The sequence below is a fragment of the Pituophis catenifer genome, unplaced genomic scaffold, assembly GCF_029215685.1.
Source record: "Pituophis catenifer annectens isolate HBS135680 unplaced genomic scaffold, rPitCat1.0.hap2 SCAF_1, whole genome shotgun sequence".
NCBI lineage: Eukaryota > Metazoa > Chordata > Lepidosauria > Squamata > Colubridae > Pituophis > Pituophis catenifer.
Window position 1 is genome coordinate 169,126,200 of NW_027256881.1, and position 22,171 is coordinate 169,148,370.

The following is a 22,171-nucleotide window of genomic DNA, read 5'->3' on the forward strand; positions in this document are numbered from 1 at the left end:
AGCAATCTTTCTCCTCAAACCTACCACCTCTCTCTTTTCTTTCCTTCTTACTTTCTCTTCCCCCCCTTCTTCTCCTCCCTACTTCCTCTTCCTTTCTCCTTCTCCTCCTCTCTTCCTCCCTCTCTTACCCTCACTCCTACTCTAATTTCCCTTCCCTTCCTTCATCCCTCTCTATTGCTGTATCCTTTTATGCATATGGACTACTCAGAGGGCTGAAAAAGTTATTTTTGACTGGTCCTCGCATTTTTGACCAGTCTTTGAACTTATGACTGTCCTCACATTTTACGTTTTTGCCCTATCCTGTCACCATGGTGAAGAGAAGCAGTTGTGAAATGAGTGACACGGTTGTTAAGAATGCTACAATGGGCATGATGACCAGTCATAAGTGCGAAGACCGGTCAAAAGTGCGAGGACCTGTCAGAAATCACTTTTTTCAGCCCTATGGGTAGTCCTTTTGTGCACATGGACTACTCAGAGGGCTGAAAAAGTTATTTTTGACTGGTCCTCGCACTTTTGACCAGTCCTCGAATTTATGACTGTCCTCACATTTTACGTTTTTTGCCCTATCTTATCACCATGGTGAAGAGAAGCAGTTTGAAATGAGTGACATGGTTGTTAAGAATGCTGCACGGGCATAAATGTGAGGATGGTCATAAGTGTGAGGACCAGTCAAAAGTGCGAGGATCTGTCAGAAATGACTTTTTTCAGCCCTTTGAGTAGTCCCGATACACATAGCCATGGCCACCCAGTCACATGACCAGCTAGCCACGCCCACCCAGTCACATGACCTCCAAGCTACGCCCACAAAATAAGTCACGCCCACAGAACTGATAGTAAAAAATTTTAGAACCCACCCCTGGTTGGGGGTCACCACAACATGAGGAACTGTATTAATGGGTCACGTCATTAGGAAGGTTGAGAACCACTGCTCTAAGGGGAAGGGGAATTCAGCGAACTTCCATAAAGCCCTACAGAAGAATCGTCATTTCACCGCAATGTCTTCTCCGCCTCTCCTACTGGCCCACCTTTCAAAAGGCAAGATTTTTTCTAAGCTGGACTTGCAGGAAGCCTATCACCAAGACAGGATTCGGGAGGGGGATGAGTGGAAGACGGCTTTTAAGTGCCCAATGGGGTGTTTCCAGTTTAACATGCTCCCGTTTGGGCTCCAAAGGGCCCCTGCAGGGTTCATGCAGCTGATAAATGCATGATAGATGCTGCATGAAAACTTATACAAAGGTATTTTGGTGTACCTTGATGCCATTCTGATATACACCAAAACAAAAGCTGAGCACATAAAGCTGGTCTGGGCAGTCTTGAAAAAACTCTGAGCCACCAAACTATGCTAAGCTCTCAAAATATGAGTTCCACAAAGACAAAATAACTACCTGGGGTCACTGGATCTCGCACCAGGGGGCTGAAATGGACCCGGAAAAAGTGTGAGTGGTGTTAGCCACATGCACCCGAAGACAGCTACAAAGCTTCCTAGGGTTCGCAAATTTCTATAGGCAATTCATCCCATCATTTGCCCAAATCGCCCTCCCTATCACTAACTTGTTGAGAACCATGGGGGTAGATAAGCTTAAACCCAGCCAACCACTAAAGTAGAACATGGAATGCCAAGCGGCATTCAAGCTCAAAAAACTCCTCAGCCGAGCCGGTGTTGAATCACCCGGACCTGGAAAAATCCTTTGTGATTCAGTCCAACGCCAGCGATGTGACAGTGGGGGCTGTGGTGCTTCAGGAAAAACAGGGGGGGGGTCAACTATAGCCGTGTGCATACACATTGAAAAAACTAACCAAAACTGAGCAGTATTGAGCAAGGAAGGAAGCATTTGCAATTAGATGGAGCTCTCCTCATTTGGTGGCACTTCCTGGAAGGGAATAAAATCCCTTTCCAGGTATGGATCGACCACAAGAATCTGGAAGCTCTAAAGACCCCATCGAAAATGTCCCCCAAGTAAGCCCATTGGGCCCATACCTTCAGCAATTTAACTTTATCCTCCGCTATTTACCAGGGGAGAAAAACATCCTGGCAGACGCTTTGTTCAGACTGCCCCAGTATAATAGTGTGAAGACAGAAGTAGTTAAACCCATGCTCCCTGCATCGCAATTTGGGCCACCAAAAAAGGCACTAGGTCTTATTTTCAGGGTAGTCTTATTTTTCCCCATGAGACTAGCACAGCCACACATCCCAAAATGCTTCATCCGAAGCCTTCAGCCTTGCAATCCTGCGCAGGGAAGGCAGAAGTTTGTTCTGAAGCTGCAGCAGAGTGTTGCAGTGTGAAGCCTCCGTGGGTAACATTGTGTTCCATGTCTTGCTCCAACGAGAGGGGTGCAGGCTGCGGGCTCGGCCAAGGAACACAGGGTTTTGGGGGGTGATCTCCCCCTCCCTCTTCTGTCCTGCTGCAGGGCAGCCATGGAGCTCTCACAGGGCAACACGACCGCTGATGAAGAGGACCCTGGCAGGCCAGTGGCAGAGATGCTCTGGAGATCTGGGCCAAGTTGCCCCACACCAGGCAGGAGCAGCCCAGCTGTAGGCCCCTACCAGGCCAGCAGCAGGAGGTATAGCAGGTGCAGCAGGCCCAGCAGCCAGGCAGAGCCGGGGGGACCTGATTCTGACATGCCGCACGGCCTTCTGCCTCATCATAGCAGCAGCCTGAGCAAGACCCAAGCTCCAGGCCTGGCAGAGTGCAAACCAGGTTACCGCCTGCTCCAGAGCCATAAGGTGAGCTGCGGAAGAGAGGAGCCTTCAGCTGAGAGATTGCCTGGTCAGGGGTGAAATGCTCCCGGTTCGGACCGGATCCCCTGATCCAGTAGCGATGGCGGCGGGTGGTTCGGAGAACCAGTAGCAAAAATCCCTGCGTCCCCCCCACCATGCCCAGATGAGCCACAGGATCATCAGAGGCTTTTTTTTTACTTTTTACTTTTAAAAGCATTTTTTCTACCTGTTCCCATGAAAAAATGCTTTTAAAAGTAAAAAAAAAAAAGCCTCTGATGATCGTGCGGCTCAGCTGGGCTAGTCAGAGGCTTTTCAAAGCATTTTTTTCTGCAACCTCTTGGCCGAAGAGGTGGTAAAAAATGCTTTGAAAAGTCTCTGATGATCCCAGCTGAGTTTCCTGATCGGCAGAGAGGTATTTTTTAAAATGCCTCTCTGATGATCCCAGCTGAGTTTCCTAATCTGCAGAGAGGTACTTTTAAAAGAACCTCTCTGACGATCCCAGCTGAGTTTCCTGATCAGCAGAGGCTTTTCAAAGCATTAGAAAAAATGCTTTGAAAAGTTAAAAAAAATAAAGTTGGCCACGCCCACCCAGTCACATTACCACCACCCCCAACAAGCCACGCCCACAGAACTGGTAGTAACAAATTTTACATTTCACCCCTGTGCCTGGTGCCACGGGCATGGCTGGGACTGGTAAGAGTGCATCTCCAGGTGCCCAGAGAGACAGAATGACAGGTATCTTCCAGCCCTCACTGGCTCAGCTGATCTGCGGTCATGATTTTTTTTTTTTAATTTGATTTATATGCCGCCCTTCTCCGGAGACTCAGGGCGGCTTACAATGCGTTAAGCAATAGCCTTCATACTTTTGTATATATATTTATACAAAGTCAGCTTATTGCCCCCACAAACTGGGTCCTCATTTAACCTACCTTAGAAAGGATGGAAGGCTGAGTCAACCTTGAGCCTGGTAAGATTCGAACCTGCAGAAATTGCAGGCAGCTGTGTTAATTACAGGGTGCATTAAAACACTGTACTACCATGGCCCAGTTGCCATGAGGTGACCAGGGAAGGGAAGGTCTGCCTCCTGTGCTGGCCATGCCTACCCCTTCTCTAGGGCTTATTTTTGGGGTAGGACTTATATTAGGCCCACCCCAAAAAATCAGGCTAGCACTTATTTTCGGGGCAGGTCACATTTTCGGGGAAACATGGTAGCAGCATGAGTCATCACAAGATTGCAAGCAAAGGAGGACACCCCCCCCCCCGCTGTGGACAATACCATCACTATAGCCTTTAAGCAGGCCCTAGAGCAGGACGAGTGTTTTCTTGACCATAAAAACACTTGCTCCATGCAAGATGGGTGGGAGGAAAACTCTTATGTCCCAGTTAGCAAAAGACTAAAAACCATGCAGGCGTGCCATGACTCCAAATTGGTAGGGCATTTTAGGTTTGTAAAAACTCTGCATCTCCTGAAATGACAATTTTGGTGGCCATTCCTTAAAAAGAAAATTGAAAGTTACATTGCTAGCTGCTCCTCCTGCACAGAGGCAAAGCACAGGTAGGGAAAAATCCCTGGTCTTTTACAGGTGGTGCCTGATCCTTCAGTACACTGGAGATTTCTAATGGGAAATCATAGAAATCCCAGAGAGCTCCAGAAACACAGTAATTTGGGTAGTGATAGACTTTTTTTCAAAACAGGTCCACGTTGTCCCATGCCATAAAATCCCAACAGCCAAAACTCTAGCAAAACTGTTCTTACTTCACATATACTGCTTACATGAAGCTCCATGCTGTATTATATCAGATTGGGGGGTCCAGTTCACCTCCAAATTCTGGAAAGCTTTTTTGGACCTTTTGGGAACCGACCAGGGCCTCAGTTCTAGTCACCATCCTGAAATGAATGGGGTGATGGAACACGTTAACTTGGTTCTGGAACAATACTTCCGATGCTTTATTAACTACCAACAGGATGACTGGACTGACCTATTGCCATTTGAGGAGGTAGCATACAACAATTCAGTGTACACCAGCACGGGTTTTACCCCATTCCAAGTAGCCAAGAATTTAACCCGATGCCTGAACTACCCGCTACTGAACCAACAACCCCCTTCCTAAAGCAGTGGATCAGTCAGCTAAAGATCACCTGGCCCGTGGTTCACAAAGCCCTAGGCAAAGCAAAAGCAGCTTATGAGGCTCAGGGAGATAAAAAGAAAGTGGAGCCTAAACCATTTAAAGTTGGGAATCGAGTCTACCTTTCCACTCAATTCTTTTCAGTCCTGCAACCATCTAAAAAACTTAGACCAAAATTCTTAGGACCATTCCCCATCACCCGCATAATTAACCTGGTCACAATGGACCTGCAATTAACCAAGTCATTGTGGCAAGTGCACCCAATCTTTCATTGCAGCCTATTAAAACCAGAAGTGACCTCTGTCTTACAACCCATGCCACCACCCCTTATGGTAGAAGGCAAACAACACTCGGGCCTGGTGGCTCAGCAGACTGATAGCATTGTGATTAACACCAGCTGTCTGCAATTACTATAAGTTTGAATCTCACCAGGCTCAAGGTTGACTCAGCCTTCCATCCTTTCTAAGGTAGGTAAATTGAGGACCCAGTTTGTGGGGGCAATAAGCTGACTTTGTATAAATATACAAAAGTATGAAGGCTATTGCCGGAGAAGGGTGGCATATAAAATCAAATTAAAAAAAACAACAACATTTTGAAATTAAAACAGATCCTTGATTCACAGATCCATGGTGTTGTTTAGTGGCCTGGAAAGACCTCCCGCATCACAAAATGAGTGGGTTCACAAAAAACACATTAGAGCCCCTAGATTAATCAAGCACTTCCACCAACTCTACACTGACAAACCTAATTGTTCTTATTGTTGTCTTACCCTTTATTATTTTGTCTTCAGTTGGATGTCTCCTTTTCCTAGGGAGGCAGCATGTCAGGTCCCATAGATATCTATTGGGACCTTGCCATTCTGTTGGGAGTGGGGAGGATTCGGGTTACACTTGCATGGGATTTTTGTTTGTTCCTTTTCTCTGCTTTGATGTACATTTGGAATGTTGGGAGGGGGGCAAGAATGTGTCAACTTCCAAAATGGTGTTGTCCAAAGCCAGGCATTCCTACGCTCCATTTCATAGTTGCAAAACGTGGAGGGGAGGCCCCAGTATGGAGGGGGATGGTGGAGGTAGCACAGAGGGGGTAAGGAGTGGGTGCCCTACATAGCTGGATGTAACAGTGATTGGACCCAGCGAGGGGATCAAGACCAGCGGTTGTTGGAGAGGCATGGCCAACGTCACGGCTATACAATGTGAACTTTGGGGCTCTGGAGAAGCGTTGATATTCCAACCATTTTGGGGATCCATAGAGGATCGTAGCCATCTTGTAGGGATGGTGAAGAACAGAGACATGAGCTTGTGTGAACAGGGAAACCACAAATTCCCTGAAGCACCAGCAAATAGCCTCTGACCCAATGGTTGGGAAGACAGCCATCAGGAGCTGTCTCAAAACTGTCTTGTGACTCTGTGGTAGAAAGGAAAAGAAAACAGAACCAGCTATGTAATTTATTAAATATTTAATTGTTTTCCTTCTACTTTTTGGATTTAGAATTTTGGATTTTTGGGTTCTTTTTTCCATTTGGAACTTTTTCAAATTACATTTTTGGATATTTTTTCCCCTTCATTAAAGGGGATTATCTTTATATTAACGAGGATTAAATACTTTTTTATATCTTCTTTTTCTTTTTTTTTATTTATTCTTGGCAGATGTTTTTCCTTTCTTTTTTGGGGGGGGATTTTTTTTTTTGCTCCTTTTCTCATTCTCTTCAAATTTACGTGGATTAGAGTAACAAGAACCTGAAGATTTTGATTTTAAATTTTGATTTAAATTGGAAGTGGAATTTGATTGTCTGGTGATGGAACAGAGTGGAGGTGGGTTGATTTAAAGATTCTAAACGTGGATTATAGTTATACTCGATATTTGGATTACAAATTTTGTGGTTTGAACACAAATAACAAGATGAAGAAAATAACAGCACATTTATCATCACCATCAATAACAACAGTGTCCAGCTCCATGGCATAAAAGGCAGTAAACACTACAACACAACAAGATAAAACCAATGCAGAATTAAAAAGTATGTTAAAAAGTATGTATGTCTTAAGGAACGAATAAACAAAGTAGATGAAGAATTAAAAGAGGTCAAGGAGATGATAGGGAAAAGTGAACAACAATTGAAGATAGTGGAAGAAAAAGCAGAATCAACAGAGAAAAAAGTAGAAGAGATGGATTATAAATTTACAATAACTGATAAAAATCAGGAAAGGACAATTATATAGTTGGAATATAGTTGGATAATGCTGATTATTATTTAAGATTCCAAAACATTGAAGAAGAAAAAGGAGAGAATTTAGCCAAGAAAATTGCAGACATATTAGCGGAAGCAATGGAAGAGAGTAAAGAAAAGATACTAAATAGGATCGACAAGATATTTAAAGTACATACAAGATATGCAATGAGAAATAACTTACCTAGAGAAATAAATGTCAGATTTACCAAGAAAACACTGAGAACAGAGATTTTGCAGTTTATGAGAAATGCGACAATAAAACACAAGGGTAGAGAGATAGTGGCGTTGAAGCAAATTCCGAGAAGAGTTAGAGACTTAAGAAAAGAATATCAATTTCTGACTAAATGTTTGATTAGAAGAGGAGTGAGTTTTAGATGGTTGGTACCAGAAGGAATCTTGGTGAACTGGCAGGAACAAAGACATAGATTAGAGAAAGCAGAAATATTTTATGAACAATATATATGATACCAAGAGGAAGAGAGACTGAGAGAAGAAAGAGGGGCTGGATACCAGGAAGAGAAAAAGGAACAACCAAAAGAGATAACCAAAGAACAAGAAGAAAGAGCAATAAGAGAAGGAGCAAGACTGAAAGAAGCAAAAGAAAGAAGGGAGATAAAATGACTAGATCCACTAAGCATATAAATAAGTAGGACATGGAAGAAGAAATAAAAATGATATCAATAAATATAAATGGACTAAATTCAGCAATAAAAAGAACATTTAACAAATAAGAGAAGTTAAAGTTAGAGATTATATGTTTGCAAGAAGTTCATATTAGAACAGCATAAAAAGTTTTTGGAGCAGACAAAATTGGGGACATTATATACAATGCTTGCTTGCAAAAGTAAAAGAGGAGTAGCACTATATATTAAAAAGACAATTAAATCTAAACAAATATTTGAGGATGAGGAAGGAAGGGTAATAATGGTTGAAATAGTAATGAACCATAAAAAAATATTGTTAGTAGCGATATATGCTCCAAATGAAAACCAAGAAGAATTTTATGCGAAATTACACAGAAAAATAATAGAATATTATTTATACATATGAAGATATATGTATAATAGGAGACTTTAATGCGATTGTAAATAATGAGCTAGATTACAAATTCACAAAAATGAATAAGAAGTTAAGAAAGACTCTTCCTAGAGCATTTTTTACAATGACAGATGAATTAATTCTGCAGGATGCTTGGAGAAGAAGATATCTGAAAGAAAAGCAGTACACATTTTACTCAAATAGACACATGTCGTGGTCAAGAATAGATATGATGTAGGGGTGGGAAGAATCCAAGAGTGAAACTGAAAATTATACAGGATGTACATGAGAGAGGAGGTCTTAAAATGCCTAATTTAAGATTGTATTATGAAGCGGCTGTTTTATCACAAATTAGCAACTAGTTTAACTTAACTGAAGAAAGAATGTTAAACATAGAAGGCTATGATTTGTTATATGGATGGCATGCTTATCTGTTATATGAAAAAAAGTGGATAAAGTGTTTAAGGGTCATATACTTAGAAATGCATTGTTGAGGGTTTGGAAAAAATATCAATATAAGTTAAACTATAAGATACCCATATGGGCAAATCCTAGACATGCAATAGAAAATATAAGTATAGAGCAAAAACAGAGGTGATTACTTATAAAGAGCTTCTTCTTTTGGAAAGGGGTAATTTGCAACTGAAATCTTTAGATGTACTAAAAGAAGAAGGGATAATTTATACTTGATTTCAGTATGGTCAGCTTCAAGCTAGATGGAGGGAAGATCAAAAAATTGGTGTTATGCAAAATGAGGAAAATTTGGTGAAACAGATTAGAGATCAAAGTCAGATGCATATTAAAAGGTTGTATAATGCTTTATTGGAAATAGATTCAGAAACGGAATTGGTTAAGGATTGTATGATAAAATGGGCACAAAACTTTCAGGAACCAGTGATGATGGAAACATGGGAAAAGATTTGGGTCAGAAATGTTAAATTTACGCAAGCACAAAATTTGAGAGAGAATTTTTATAAAATGTTTTATAGATGGCACTTAGATCCTAAAAAATTATCATGTATGTACCCGAATTTGCAAGCTAAATGTGAATGTGATGATGCAACCTATTATCATATATGGTGGACCTGTAAGAAAATCAAGGCATTTTGGATAAAAATTTGGTGGTGATGCAGAACATTCTGAAAAAAAGGTTGAAATTTACTCCTCAATTGTTTTTACTGGGTATAACGATGGATTGTACAGTATTAGAGACTAAATTGATTTTGAACTTAATATCAGCAGCAAGGCTGTTGGTAGCGCAAAACTGGAAGAAGGACTTTTTGCCTACTATTGAAGAGTGGATACTGAAAGTAATGAACTTAGCAGAAATGGCGAAAATCTCAGCGTATTTGAAGGACTATACACAAGAAAGATACGTATCGGAATGGAGAAGATGGATTGATTATATTCAAAATAAGTATCAGACAAGAAAATATCAAATAGCTTATGAATGAACGTTAAGTAATAGAAGTATTATGTTATCCATAGTGGAGTTAAGGTTTCGGGGGGGATTTAGTAGTCTGAGGATAGATAGGTTAATTTAGCTTATGATTGTTAATTGAAGTATCCTGTATTTTGCTCTGGGAAGTCTTGGGGGGGGGAATATTGGGGGGGGGAATTCTTTTTTTTTTGTAAAACTTTTCAATAAAAAAAAGAATAGATATGATGTGGATGTCAACAGAATTAATATCTAAAATACATAAGATTGATATAGAAACAAGCAGACCACAATCCAATAACAATGATATGGAAGGGGCAGAGGAAAGGAATGAGACGGACATTGAACCAAAAAGTATTAAATGAAAAGAACTTTCAACAGTATATGGAAAAAGAATTGACTTTTTTCTTTAAAGAAAATAGAAAAGAGGATACATCATTACAAAATGTGTGGGATACTAGCAAAGCATATATTAGAGGACTGACAATGACATATTTAGCAAAATGGAACAAAAAGAATAGACAAAACACAAAAGAAATTGGAGGAGGAGTATAAGAAGTTAGAGATGGAATTACAGAAAAATCCACCTAATAAAAAGATTAAGAACTTGATGGAGTTGCAAAAATATAAATTGAATTTAATGGAAAATGAAGATTTGGTGAATAAAATAAACTCAACAAAGCAAAAAAATTTTGAAAATGCAAATAAACCAGGACGATGGATGGCATATAAAATGAAAAAGGAGAAAGAGAAGAAATTAATAAACCAACTATTAGACCAAGATGGAAAGATATGCTACCAAAATGAGGGAAAACATAATTGAGAAATGTTACATATCAGCAAGAGACAGTTGCAGAGAGAAAGACAGAACAATATTTAGAAAAAGCTGAAATACCTAAGATTTCAGAAAAATTCAAAAAGACATTAGAAGAAAAAATATCAATGATGGAATTAATGGAGGGAATTAAAAGACAAAAAAATGGTAAAACACCAGGACTGGATGGATTACCATCAGAATTATATAAAATGCTTCAAGACATATTAAGTAATGTAATGTTGCAGGTATTTAATGACCTATTATTAGAAGCTAACATTCCGGACTCGTGGATGGAGGCATATATAACTCTTATGTAAGAGTCAGACCTACAACAAATAATTACAGACCAATTTCTCTACTAAATGCGGATTATAAAATTTTTGCCTCAATTATGGTTGAAAGATTGAAGAGACTGTTAAATGAATTTATGCACCCAGATCAGAATGGTTTTTTACCTAAAAGGCAGATTAGAGACAATATGCGAATCATCTTGAATACACTAGAATGTATGAAGCACAGTCAGAGAAGCAAATGGCACCGTTATTTTTAGATGCACAGAAAGCATTTGATAACATGAATTGGCAATTCATGATAACACAATTACAAATGATGGATTCTGGGAATAGGTTTATAAAAACGGTCAAAACTATATATAAAGGCCAATCAGCAAAGGTGATTGTTGTTGTGGTCCACCAGCATCCTGCGGAGCTGGCAGCGGAGTCGGACAGCGATGAGGCTGAGGAAGAACATGGGTCAGTCCTGGAGGCTGGGGAAGGCCCAGATGAGGACTCTGCGTCAGAGGCAGAGATGGGGCCAGGGCCATCAGGGAGTGATGTGTGAACTTCGGAGCCTCCAGAAGCTGACAATAGAGGCAGAGGAACAGGAAGAGCCTGTTCCTAGTGCATATATGAGAAGAGCTGCCAGAAGGCAGGAGCAGATAAAGTAGAGAGGACGACTCGGGAGTAGAGCCAAGAGATGATTGGCTCCTCCCATAAGGCTTAAAAGACCAGCAACGGCTCTTGGCCTCTTTGCCGGAAAACAACATTGAGAGAATTGCTTCGTTTCACTGTATTCATTTCTTGTCGGCGTCTTCTGCTTCTGAACTTTTGCCAAGAAAAGCCTTTGGCAGTTTGCCTAGTTATACCAAGGTCAGTGATAAACTGAGGAATGGTGTTTTGAAGAATTTGCTTTAATTTAGTTTGAACTACGCTGAGAATGAGTTAATTCTCAGCTTCTGAGAATTAGACTTCTAATAAAGTCTGTTTGTTTTTGAACTGTTTGCATTTAATACTAACTACTTGGGCCTGGATCACAATAATTGTAAATGGTGAAATGACAGAAAAAGTGGATATTAGAAAAGGAACTAGACAAGGATGTCTGTTACCTCCATTATTATTTATATTGACATTAGAGATCTTAAACAGAAAGGTAAGGAAATAAAAGGAATGAAAATAAAAAAAGAATATAAATTGCAAGCATTTGCGGATGGTTTAGTGTTTATTATGGAAGATCTTATAGAAACAGATCCAAAGTTACTTGAGCAAATAGAGGAATATGGAGAAGTAGCGGGACTGAACATCAATAAGGATAAGACAAAAATCTTAGTTAAAAATATGAGAGAAAAACAAAAAAAGGAAATAATGGAGAAGTTAGATATTCAAATAGTGAAGAAAGTGAAATATTTGGGTATTCAATTAACCTCAGGATGTGTAACTGTCAAGGAAGTTAATTACTATAAATTGAGAAACCAAATTGAAATAGACTTGGAGAAATGGAGAAATCTGCAATTATTATTAATGGGAAGAATAGCATTAATCAAGATGAACATACTACCAAGAATCTTATTTCTTTTCCAAACAATACCAATAAAGTTTGAGAAAAAGTACTTTTGAGAATTTGAATAGAACAATGTGGAAATACGTATGACAAGGGAAAAAAGCAAGAATTAATATAAAAATGTTACAAGACTCAAGAATTAGAGGCGGGCTTGGACTATCAAATTGGGAATTATACTACCAAGCGGCAGTGCTAACATGGATTAAAGAATGGGTTTTATTGAGAAATACAAGACTATTGACTTTGGAGGGAGAAAATTAGCAAAAATGTTTAAAGATAAATCAGCTAAATGTTGGAAATGTTATCAATCGCCAGGATCATATTATCATATGTGGTGGTCATGCAAAGAAGCAAAGAATTATTGGGTTAAAATACGAACATGGTTAGAGGGAATGCTATACCAGCGTATAGAGTTAAGACCAGAGATATTTTTATTGGGCATTTTACCGGAGAAATATGGTAAAGAAGATACATATTTGATCATTCATATAATAACAGTGGCTAGAATAGTATTTGCACAAAATTGAAAAGCAGAAAAAATCCCGTTAGAAGAAGAGATAAGAAAAATTTTAGAATGTGCAGAAATGAACAGATTAACATTAAGAATAAAAGATAAAGAGGAATTGGTGTATTTCAAGACATGGGGACGATTTTATGATTGGTTAGAAAAGGAATATGAATAAAAGACTAGAGATTAACAAATTGGATAGGGTAAAAGTAAATGAGAGAAAGGACAAAAAAGGAATAGAAACGGATGCTTATCTCCACTCCTTCGTCTCCCACACCCCCCATCGATGGCGAGCTCCGGCAGGACTCGACACCCAGATAACACCTAAGTAATGAAAAAGGGGGGAAACGAAAAAAGTGTTATTATATAAATGTATGTTAATGATGCTATATGCGTAACCAGCAAAATAGAAAAGAAATTGAAAGGAAAATGTATGTAAACAGAGAATCTGAGTTGCTCGAATACAATCTTGAAAATATATTGAATTAAAAATAAACACAACGAAGAGGGAATGGAGAGAGGAGTAGAGGGACAAATAGGAAGAACAGAGGATAAGAGAGGAAAGGAAAGAGAGGGACAGAAGAAAGGAAAAAGGAGAGGAAGAAAGGGAGGGGAAACAAGAGTAGGAGAGAAGGTTAGAAAGGGATGAAGAGAGGAGGAGTGGGGGAAAGGAAGGGGAAGGAGAGAAGGGGAAGGAGAGGAGGAAAGAAGAAAGTGGAAAAGGACAGAAGGGAGGGAAGGGAAAGACGGGAGAAGGAGAGGAAGGGTTGTTGTGAAATAAGGAAGATATGGAATGGTAGAAGAGCAACCCCGAGTATACTTTAAATTTTTAGGAGGAAGACTGAACAAATACGAACATCAAAAGATAATATGTATGATTAATAATGGCTAAGAGATTGTATGTTTATGAGAAATAAAAATAAAACTTTCTAAAAAAAAAAGATCAGCGGTTGCTTAGAACAGACCAAGGTAGAAGCAACGGATGATTGCCCTACATACCCAAGAACACCTGGAGGGGGCCACTGATAGCCTCCCATCGACCAGTACGCTCCCACAGAGAGGGACTCCTCAGGGTGCCGTCGGTCAAACAATGTTGACTGGCGACCCCCAGGGGGAGACCCTTCCCTGTGGGGGCACCTGCCCTCTGGAATGAGCTGCCCCCGGAGATTCGTAGGATTCCCAACCTTCGCACCTTTCGCCGCGCCCTCAAAACACTATTGTTTCACCAAGCAGGGCTGGCCTAAATACTATTTTAATGGGTGGTTTCTATTTTAGCTCTTTCGGCCAAATTATTTAATATTTTTAAATTGACTTTTAACTTTCATATAGTTGCGGGTTTTATTTTTGGCTGTACACCGCCCTAAGAAGGGCGGTATAAAATTTTTAATAAAATAAATAAAATAAATAAATAAGAAAGACCATATTCACATCACCCAATTGCATCACTCAACATTCACCTTACAATCTTGTTTACTCAATCTTTTGGTGCTAGTGCAGAGAAAGACCACCCAGTTTGTCTTTATTCACTTTGAATCTGTCAAGTTCTCCTGTTTTTCTCACTATGGCTTAGTTGCCCTTCTGGCTCCAAAACAATGGTTTGTATGTATGAGGGGGAGAGGATAACCTTACTGCACAATCCACAGTCCATTCAGAAACAGGAACTACAGTCACAGCCACTCAAGTGGGAGATCCCAATAGCTCTAATCAAAGTGGCTGCATTCAAATGCTGGTCCAGACCTGGAACCATAGAGTTCATTAAGAACACAAAATTAATATTTAAAGGGACTTGCATTACAACACTTGTAAACAGAACCACAATCCAAACAGTTGTTTCACAGAACTTTGAGTCATTTGCAAAACTGGCATATTCTATTATTTCACGGATTCTGAGTTTTATAGGTCTCTAATGCCCTTTTAGTACCTTCCAATGTCCATCAGTAACTCTGAGCTGCATTGGCCACTAGTTTCCCAAAGGCCACCTGTGCTCCAGTCAACCCTCCCAGCTGCATGCAGATGTTACATGAAACCAACATCTCCCAGATGTTCCAGTCTTCCAAGGATCTCTACTACCTTTAGTATTGTGAGCATAAAACCATGGCTTCTAATTCTCAGTTGTATTAGCTGTCCCAATTGTTTTCTGTATTCTTCTGTCATTACCCAGCTATTCTTTCTATACAGTAGTTTATTGCTCAATCATTTATTGGAAAATGAAAATATGACTATATGTGAGTATTAAGAATTTTGCATTGTTCATGGAGAAAAACTGTGTTTAATTGTGTGTCAACTTACTCAGTTTGTAATTTTGGTTATATTTCTTTAAAATGCGAACAGTATTTTTGTGAAAACTGTCCTCCTGGAAACAAGCTCTTTCTATCTGCCCACTATATTATTGACTCAGAACGTTTGTAAATAATTTCCCAAAGACAGACAACAGATAATTATTTTCTCAGAACCTCTGAGTAACTCAAATTTTAAAGAAATAATTTTTATTTTGAAACTTTTATTTGAACAAATTAAGCATTTTCTAAGGACCATTAATTGCAATGAACATTTAATCCATGTATTTAATTTATTCTCATTCTAATTGAACCTCAAGGTGCCTTGTTTTGAATATCGTTACACTGATGATAGATCCAATCTGGGTCAGTCATCGGGAGCAGAGGTTTTGTCTTCTGAGTTTTCGGACTCATGCTGGTGCCCATTATCAAGGAACTTCTCTTTATCAGAATGTGTGCTGTTCTGTGTGTGGTATTGTATGTGGCTTTTTAGATGTTGATTGGGATGTGTTGATGGCTGGCTTGATGGTTGATAGCCAGCCACCAGCACACCCCAATCAACATCTAAAACCCACGTAGAACAGGCACCATATAAATACTACACACAGAACAGCACACACTCTGTTAGAAAGAAGTTCCCTGAAGATGGGCTCCAGCAGAAGTTTGAAAGCTCAGAAGACAAAACCTCTGGTCTTGGTGACCGACCCAGATTGGATCCTACAACATTATCCTGGGACATGTATACTCCTTCATTTGTGACTGATAATATTTACTGGGGTGTAATTATAATAAATTGACTATCAAACTTTGAAGTATGTAGTAAACATTTGATTTAATATCAAAGCCTTGGTAGTACAGTGGTCTAAAGCACCCTGTTATTAAGACCAGCTGCCTGCAATTACTGCAGGTTCGAATCTCGCCAGGCTCAAAGTTGACTCAGCCTTCCATCCTTTCTAAGGTAGATAAATTGAGGACCCAGTTTGTGGGGGCAATAAGCTGACTTTGTATAAATATACAAAAAGGATGAAGGCTATTGCTTAGCACATTGTAAGCCGGAGAAGGGCGGCATATAAATCAAATATATATATATATATATATATATATATATATATATATATATATATATATATATATATATATATATATATATATATATATATACTTTCAGACTTCAGATGCAATGATTAAAATCTGTACATGCATAAAATCCCATTCACCATTACAAACATGCATAAAATCTCATTCCAATTTTTTGTTTTTAAAAAATGCATAAAATATGCATAGGTAAACTTCTATTCAGAATCAGCAGACATCCTGCTTTTATTCCTTTTAAAGAGGTTTATTGATACCTCTTTCTCCCAATGAGACCATTAAATTGAAGGTTTACTGCATTGGGAAATTACAGAAGGACCTAATAAATTAGATTCTTCTATATGAAAAAAGTTGAGGCAAAAATATTATGCACACAATGTGTATGAAACTAAACAAACATTTTTGTCTCTACTTTGGCAATAATTTAATTAATTTTAAATTATTTGAGGGGTATGATTCTCACTATTTTGAATGCTCATTGGGTCAAAAGAGTTAAGATAAAATATGAAGTACATATTGCATGTAGCGTCTGCTTTTAAATATACCTGCAGTGTATACGCAACCCAAATGGTTTTGTAGTTCATACATACTTTACATGAGATAGAGCCAGTGGTGGGATTCAGCAGTTCGCACCACTTCGGGAGAACCGGTTGTGAACTTTCTGACCAATTTGGCAAACTGGTTGTTGGAAGAAATTATTAGGGCAGAGAACCGGTTGTTAAATTACTTGAATCCCACCACTGGATAGAGCTACTGTAGTTATATTTAAAGTTCTTTATACCATGTTTATCCTGAAAAATTTGGCTTCTTACAGTGTTACAGTTAAATTATAGTCAGCATTAATTTGATCTCAAGGATTAGCTTTTTACTAAAGCTTTGGTACCAAAAAATTAAAATTACTTTGTTTTATAATAATCTGAAATATCAATTCACCACACCAGAAACTAAAGGTATTTAAAAACTATCATACCTTTCATTACATTTGCATGTAAAATAGTTATGTTTTAAAAGAAATACACTGTATTTATATGTATTCAGACTCAGCCTTCATTTCAGTAAGTGCTTTGCACAGTAAATGCAAATTTAAAACAATAGATAAAAAATGAAACAGTATCAGTAATTTCAAATTTATCAGCAACAGTAGACAGAGCTAACATATGCGCTCAATATGATGCATGTTCAATTTTGGCCCACATTTATTTATTGCCATATTTAAATATTCCTTACTAGTTATTAAGAAAATTTTAAAATGAATAAATGATCTTAATAGAGCTTTCTTTTTAGTATCAAGATCTCGCTTCTGAATATATGGTACAATTTCAAAAAGAGATTGTTGAAAGTTAAACAATTTTTTTTATCCAACATACATCATTTTCTTGCTGAATGGCTGATCTTTTCGTTTAACAAAGAGGATTTTCTTAATCAAAACAACATGAACACAAGACAAAAAAAACCCCTCTTTTTTGGTGGTGGTGGTTGTTTTAGGAAAACATCAAGGTGCGTTCATGGCCTTGCAATTCATCTCCCATCATCATCTTGCATAGCGCTTAATGTAATCTTCAACTTTAGTTCGGAAGTCCTCCTGTATGCAGTTGAAAAATAGATATGTTTACAGAAACAATAACAGCCCTATACTAATGTGTCTCCATTAAAATTCCAATACATAGCTTTCATTCCAGACAGAGTAAATCTTACTGCATGATGATTTTCTCCCTGAGAGACCTTATATTTCCTGAGGAGAAAAGCTGTTGAAAGAAAAGGAACCTGTAGGGCAGGGATATCAAACCCGATCACATCATGGGCTGTATCGTGACTTATCGGGATGTTTTCTTCCTTTGCGGAGTTGGACTGGGCATAGCCTACATGGGCCATATCCAGCCCATAGGTCGCCAGTTTGACAGGCCTGCTGTATGAGATAGAAATAGCTATGGATCTTGCTACCACAAAAAGGAGTGCCTTTGAAATTAGCTGCTACTTGTACTAGATGTTTGCCAAGAGAATGTAATTTTTTTTTCTCAGCTAAGATTCATTGTTACATTCATCACAGGAAGGTATCTTAATGGTTTACTGATGGCACCTCTGTCTCTACCTCAGCCTCTATGGAGATAGTTCAAAGTTTTTTCCTATTAAATCCTTTCTCTCTTCTCCTTATACAAATTGTGTCATAAAATTTATGAGGCCTCAGTGATGATGCTGGAGAGGAATCTGTTAATACAGACTGCTTGAATCTGCTATTGAACATAATTCTCCATGTCTAAAGGAGAATTATTAAAGGAGCATGTCTACATGGACATGCTATAGGAAAGGCACGCTTCCTAGTTCCCATAGAGTAGAATTGTTTAAGGAAAGGGACTAGGAGCCCTATCTGATCTGGTAGGATGAGTAGATGTCCTTTGGGAGAGGTGGTCCCACAGATAACCTGCCTTTATAAGTAACTCAAGGAAGCAAAAAAAGGCCAAATAACTCTTTTCTCAAGGCCAGCACCTTTTTTTACTGCTGAAACTCAGAAACAGTTAACTCAGAAACAGTTTTCAGGCTCTTGAACTTGGAATGTTCATTCAAAGGAAGAGAGGAGATGTAAAAAGATAGCCAAGATAGTTGTGACTCACTAATATAATAAATCTAAACAAAAGTTTCCATCTAGACCAATCTCTTTGTGAAATGTGCAAAGCAGAAACCAGTCAGTCTGATTCTGATACTCTAGAGGGATTGACAAAGAGATCATTTAGTTAAAATTTTGAAAACTGTAAAATAATAAAATAGAGTTTATTGTGAATTGGTTATGCGGAAATCTTTTCAGACTAATATTACCTCATTTTTGCTTGGATAGCTTCCTTAACAGTTTGCGAAAAGGGCATAGTGGTTAATTTGCACTTCAGCAAATTCAAAAGATATGTGTGCTGATAAACAACTTGATAAGGTAATGTCTGGAGATGTGAAAATTGAGTACATACAGTGCATTCAGAAAGTATTCATACCCTCTTCACTTTTGTCAATTTTGTTATGCTGCAGCCTTGAAATTCTTTCCCCCCCCATCAATCTACACTCAGTATCCCAGAACGACAAACAGAATTTTAGAAATATCTGTAAATTTATTGAAAATAAAAAATTGAAATATCATATTGGCATAAGTAATTCAGACCCTTCACTCAATACTTTGTTGAAGCACTTTGGCAGCAATTACAGCCTGAATCTTTTTGCGTATGACCTGACAAGCTTTGTACACCTGGATTGAGGGATTTTCTGCCATTCATCCTTGCAAATCCTCTCAAGCTCAGTCAGGTTGACAGCCATTTTCAGATCCCTCCAGAGATGTTCAATAGGGTTCTAGTCAGGGCTCTGGTTTGGCCACTCTAGGACATTCACAGAATTGTCCCTAGGCCACTTCTGTGTTGTCTTGGATATGTGCTTAGGATCATTGTCATGTTGGAAAGTGAACCTTCAGCCCAGTCTGAGATCCTGAGCAATGTGGAACAGGTTTTCGTGAGGATATCTTTGTTCTTTGCTCCATTCAGCTTTCCTTCAACCCTTCCCTGCTGCTGAAAAACACCCCTACAGCATGATGCTGCCATCATCATACTTCACTGTTGGGATAGTATTGGGCAGGCGATGAGCGGTGCCTGGTTTTCTCCAGACATAATGTTTAGAATTGAGGCCTTGTTCAATGTTGGTTTCATCAGACCAGAGAATTTTGTTTCTCATTGTCTGAGAGTCCTTCAGGTGCTTTTTTGCAAAGTGGGCTTTCATATGTTTTGCACTGAGGAGAGGCTTCTATCTGCCATAAAGCCCAGATCAGTGGAGGGCTGCAGTGATGGTTGTCTTTCTGGAACTCTGTCCCATTTCCACACACACTCTCTAGAGCTCAGTCAGAGTGATCAACAGGTTCTTGATCACCTCTCTTACTAAGGTCCTTCTCCCCGATTGCTCAGTTTGACCAGGCGACCAATTCTTGGAAGAGTCCTGGTTGTGCCAAACATCTTCCATTTGAGAATTATGGAGGCCACTATGCTCTTGGGAACCTTCAGTGCAACAGAAATTTTACTGTAGCCTTCCCCAGATCTGCGCCTTGCAATAATCCTGTCTCTGAGCTCTGCAGGCAGTTCCTTCGACCTCGTGCATTTGCTCTGCTACAATATGCATTGTCGGCTGTGACACCTTCTATAGAGACCTTTCCAAATCATATTCAATCAATTAATTTACCACAGGTCGACTCCCATCAAGGTGTAGAAATATGTCAGCAACGATCAAGAAAATGAGAGGCACCAGAGCTAAATTTCACGTGTTGCTGCAAAGGGTCTGAATACTTATGCCAATGTGATATTTCAGTTTTTCCATTTTAATAAATGTACAGACATTTCTAAAATTCTGTTTTTACTTTGTATTTATGGTGTAGGTTAATAAGGAAAAAAATGAATTTCAACACAACAACAACTAGGATGCAGCATAACAAAATTGACAGAAGTGAAGGGTTGTGCCAAAGGATAAAACATACAAAGAATGGTTGCAGGAATTAGGTTTGTCTGGTCTAATGAACAGAAGAACTAAGTACGACATAACAGCAGTGTTTTATTCTCTAAAGTACCTGAAGGGAGAACCAGAAACAACAAATGGAAACTTATCAAAGAGAGATCCAACCTAGAAATAAGGAGAAATTTCCTGGCATGAGAACAATTAATCAGTGGAATGGGTTATAAGTGCTCCATCACTGGAGGTTTTTAAGAAGAGATTGGACATTTGTCTGACGTGGTATAGGATCTTCTGCTTGAGCTTTTTTAATATTATTATTATTATATTTTTTATTTTTAAATATACATCCATATTGTGTGTGGACAGAGTTGGTTCTGGGTATCATTCATATTAATCCAATTCACAATAATATTAGTATTCTCTAGCACATTTATCAAATTTAAGTAATCCTCATATTATTTAAACATACATAAAAATGCCTAACATCTGTAAACTTCTAATCTTTCTATCTATTATTTTTATTCATTCTATAAGAATTTATATTCTAATATTTTCCCTATCTAATTTTGTTTCTGCCTCTTTCAGCTTACAATCAGGCTACTTTAATATTTAAAGGGCAATTCTTTCTATCCATCATCTCTTCTCCTCTTTAGTGCTTCAATTCTTATCCATTTTTTAATTCGCCTCCCACACTCATCTTTGTCTCTATCGTCATCTATATTTTTCTTGTTCAATCTAAACCAATCTTATACTGCCAATTCTCTCAGATATCTGGCCATGCCCAATTTCCTTATCAAGGTCTCTCTTTATCCTGTCTCTCCAGTTGTCGATTTGTCTGTTTTATTTTCTTCAGTCTTTCTCCTTTTATCAGCTGGTATGTCAGTCCTATTTTTTGCTCCAGTCCTTGATTATTTGTTTATGTGGCCAATCCATCTGTTCTCTCCGCCCCTTTTGCTTGCCATTTATCTGGTCTTCCTCTTTGTCGAGCTGTTGCTTCATTTGCTGGATTTTCTGATCCACATTTTTCCCCTGTTCGTATTCAATTTGCTGGCTTGAGTAATCCATTTCATCTAGACTTTCTGTTGCTTCCATCAGTTCATGGGCAGTTTGATATTTGTTTCTTGTTCTTTGCAAAATGTTTTCCATTTTCTTATCTATACCATCAATTGAATCCATAATATTTTGGAACAATGAAGTCATCTCATTAAAAAGTCCTCTCATTTCCACAGCTGTTCCTTCAACTCCAGTCATAATAGCAATAAAGGTGAAATAAACAATAAAGTCACAATCTAATTCAGAAAGAGTCCAAATTTCCAATCATTACTACATGGGGCTCTCCTCTCAAATTTCCATGCTACCTTTTTTTCAGCAGGTATTTATTTAACTCATTTATTTATGAGCCTTGGTGGTGCAGCGGACTAAGTGCTGTTATGTAGCACTTAGCTGCCAGCTGCCTGCAATTAGTGCAAGTTCAAATCTCACCAGGCTCAAGGTTGACTCAGCCTTCCATCCTTCCGAGGTAGGTAAATTGAGGACCCGGATTGTGGGAGCAATAAGCTGACTTTGTGGAAACACCGCTTATGGGGGGCCAAAAGCCCTAATAAGCAGGTATATACAAAAGAA

The 22,171-nt window shown here is 38.7% G+C and overlaps 2 protein-coding genes across 5 annotated transcripts in view; one reads left to right on the forward strand and one right to left on the reverse strand.

Moving 5' to 3' along the window:
- Positions 1-22,171, forward strand: part of LRRFIP1 (LRR binding FLII interacting protein 1) — a 291,721-nt gene that overhangs the window by 260,893 nt on the left and 8,657 nt on the right. The gene's annotated exons all lie outside the window — the stretch shown is intronic.
- The window catches only part of UBE2F (ubiquitin conjugating enzyme E2 F (putative)), a 207,545-nt gene continuing 201,538 nt past the window's right edge, over positions 16,165-22,171 (reverse strand). For all 4 annotated transcript variants that reach the window (XM_070933181.1, XM_070933182.1, XM_070933179.1 and 1 more), the window contains one exon: positions 16,165-17,663. In XM_070933181.1, coding sequence (XP_070789282.1) covers positions 17,613-17,663 — 51 coding nt within the window. In that variant the 3' untranslated portion in view covers positions 16,165-17,612. The remainder of the gene's footprint in view (positions 17,664-22,171) is intronic.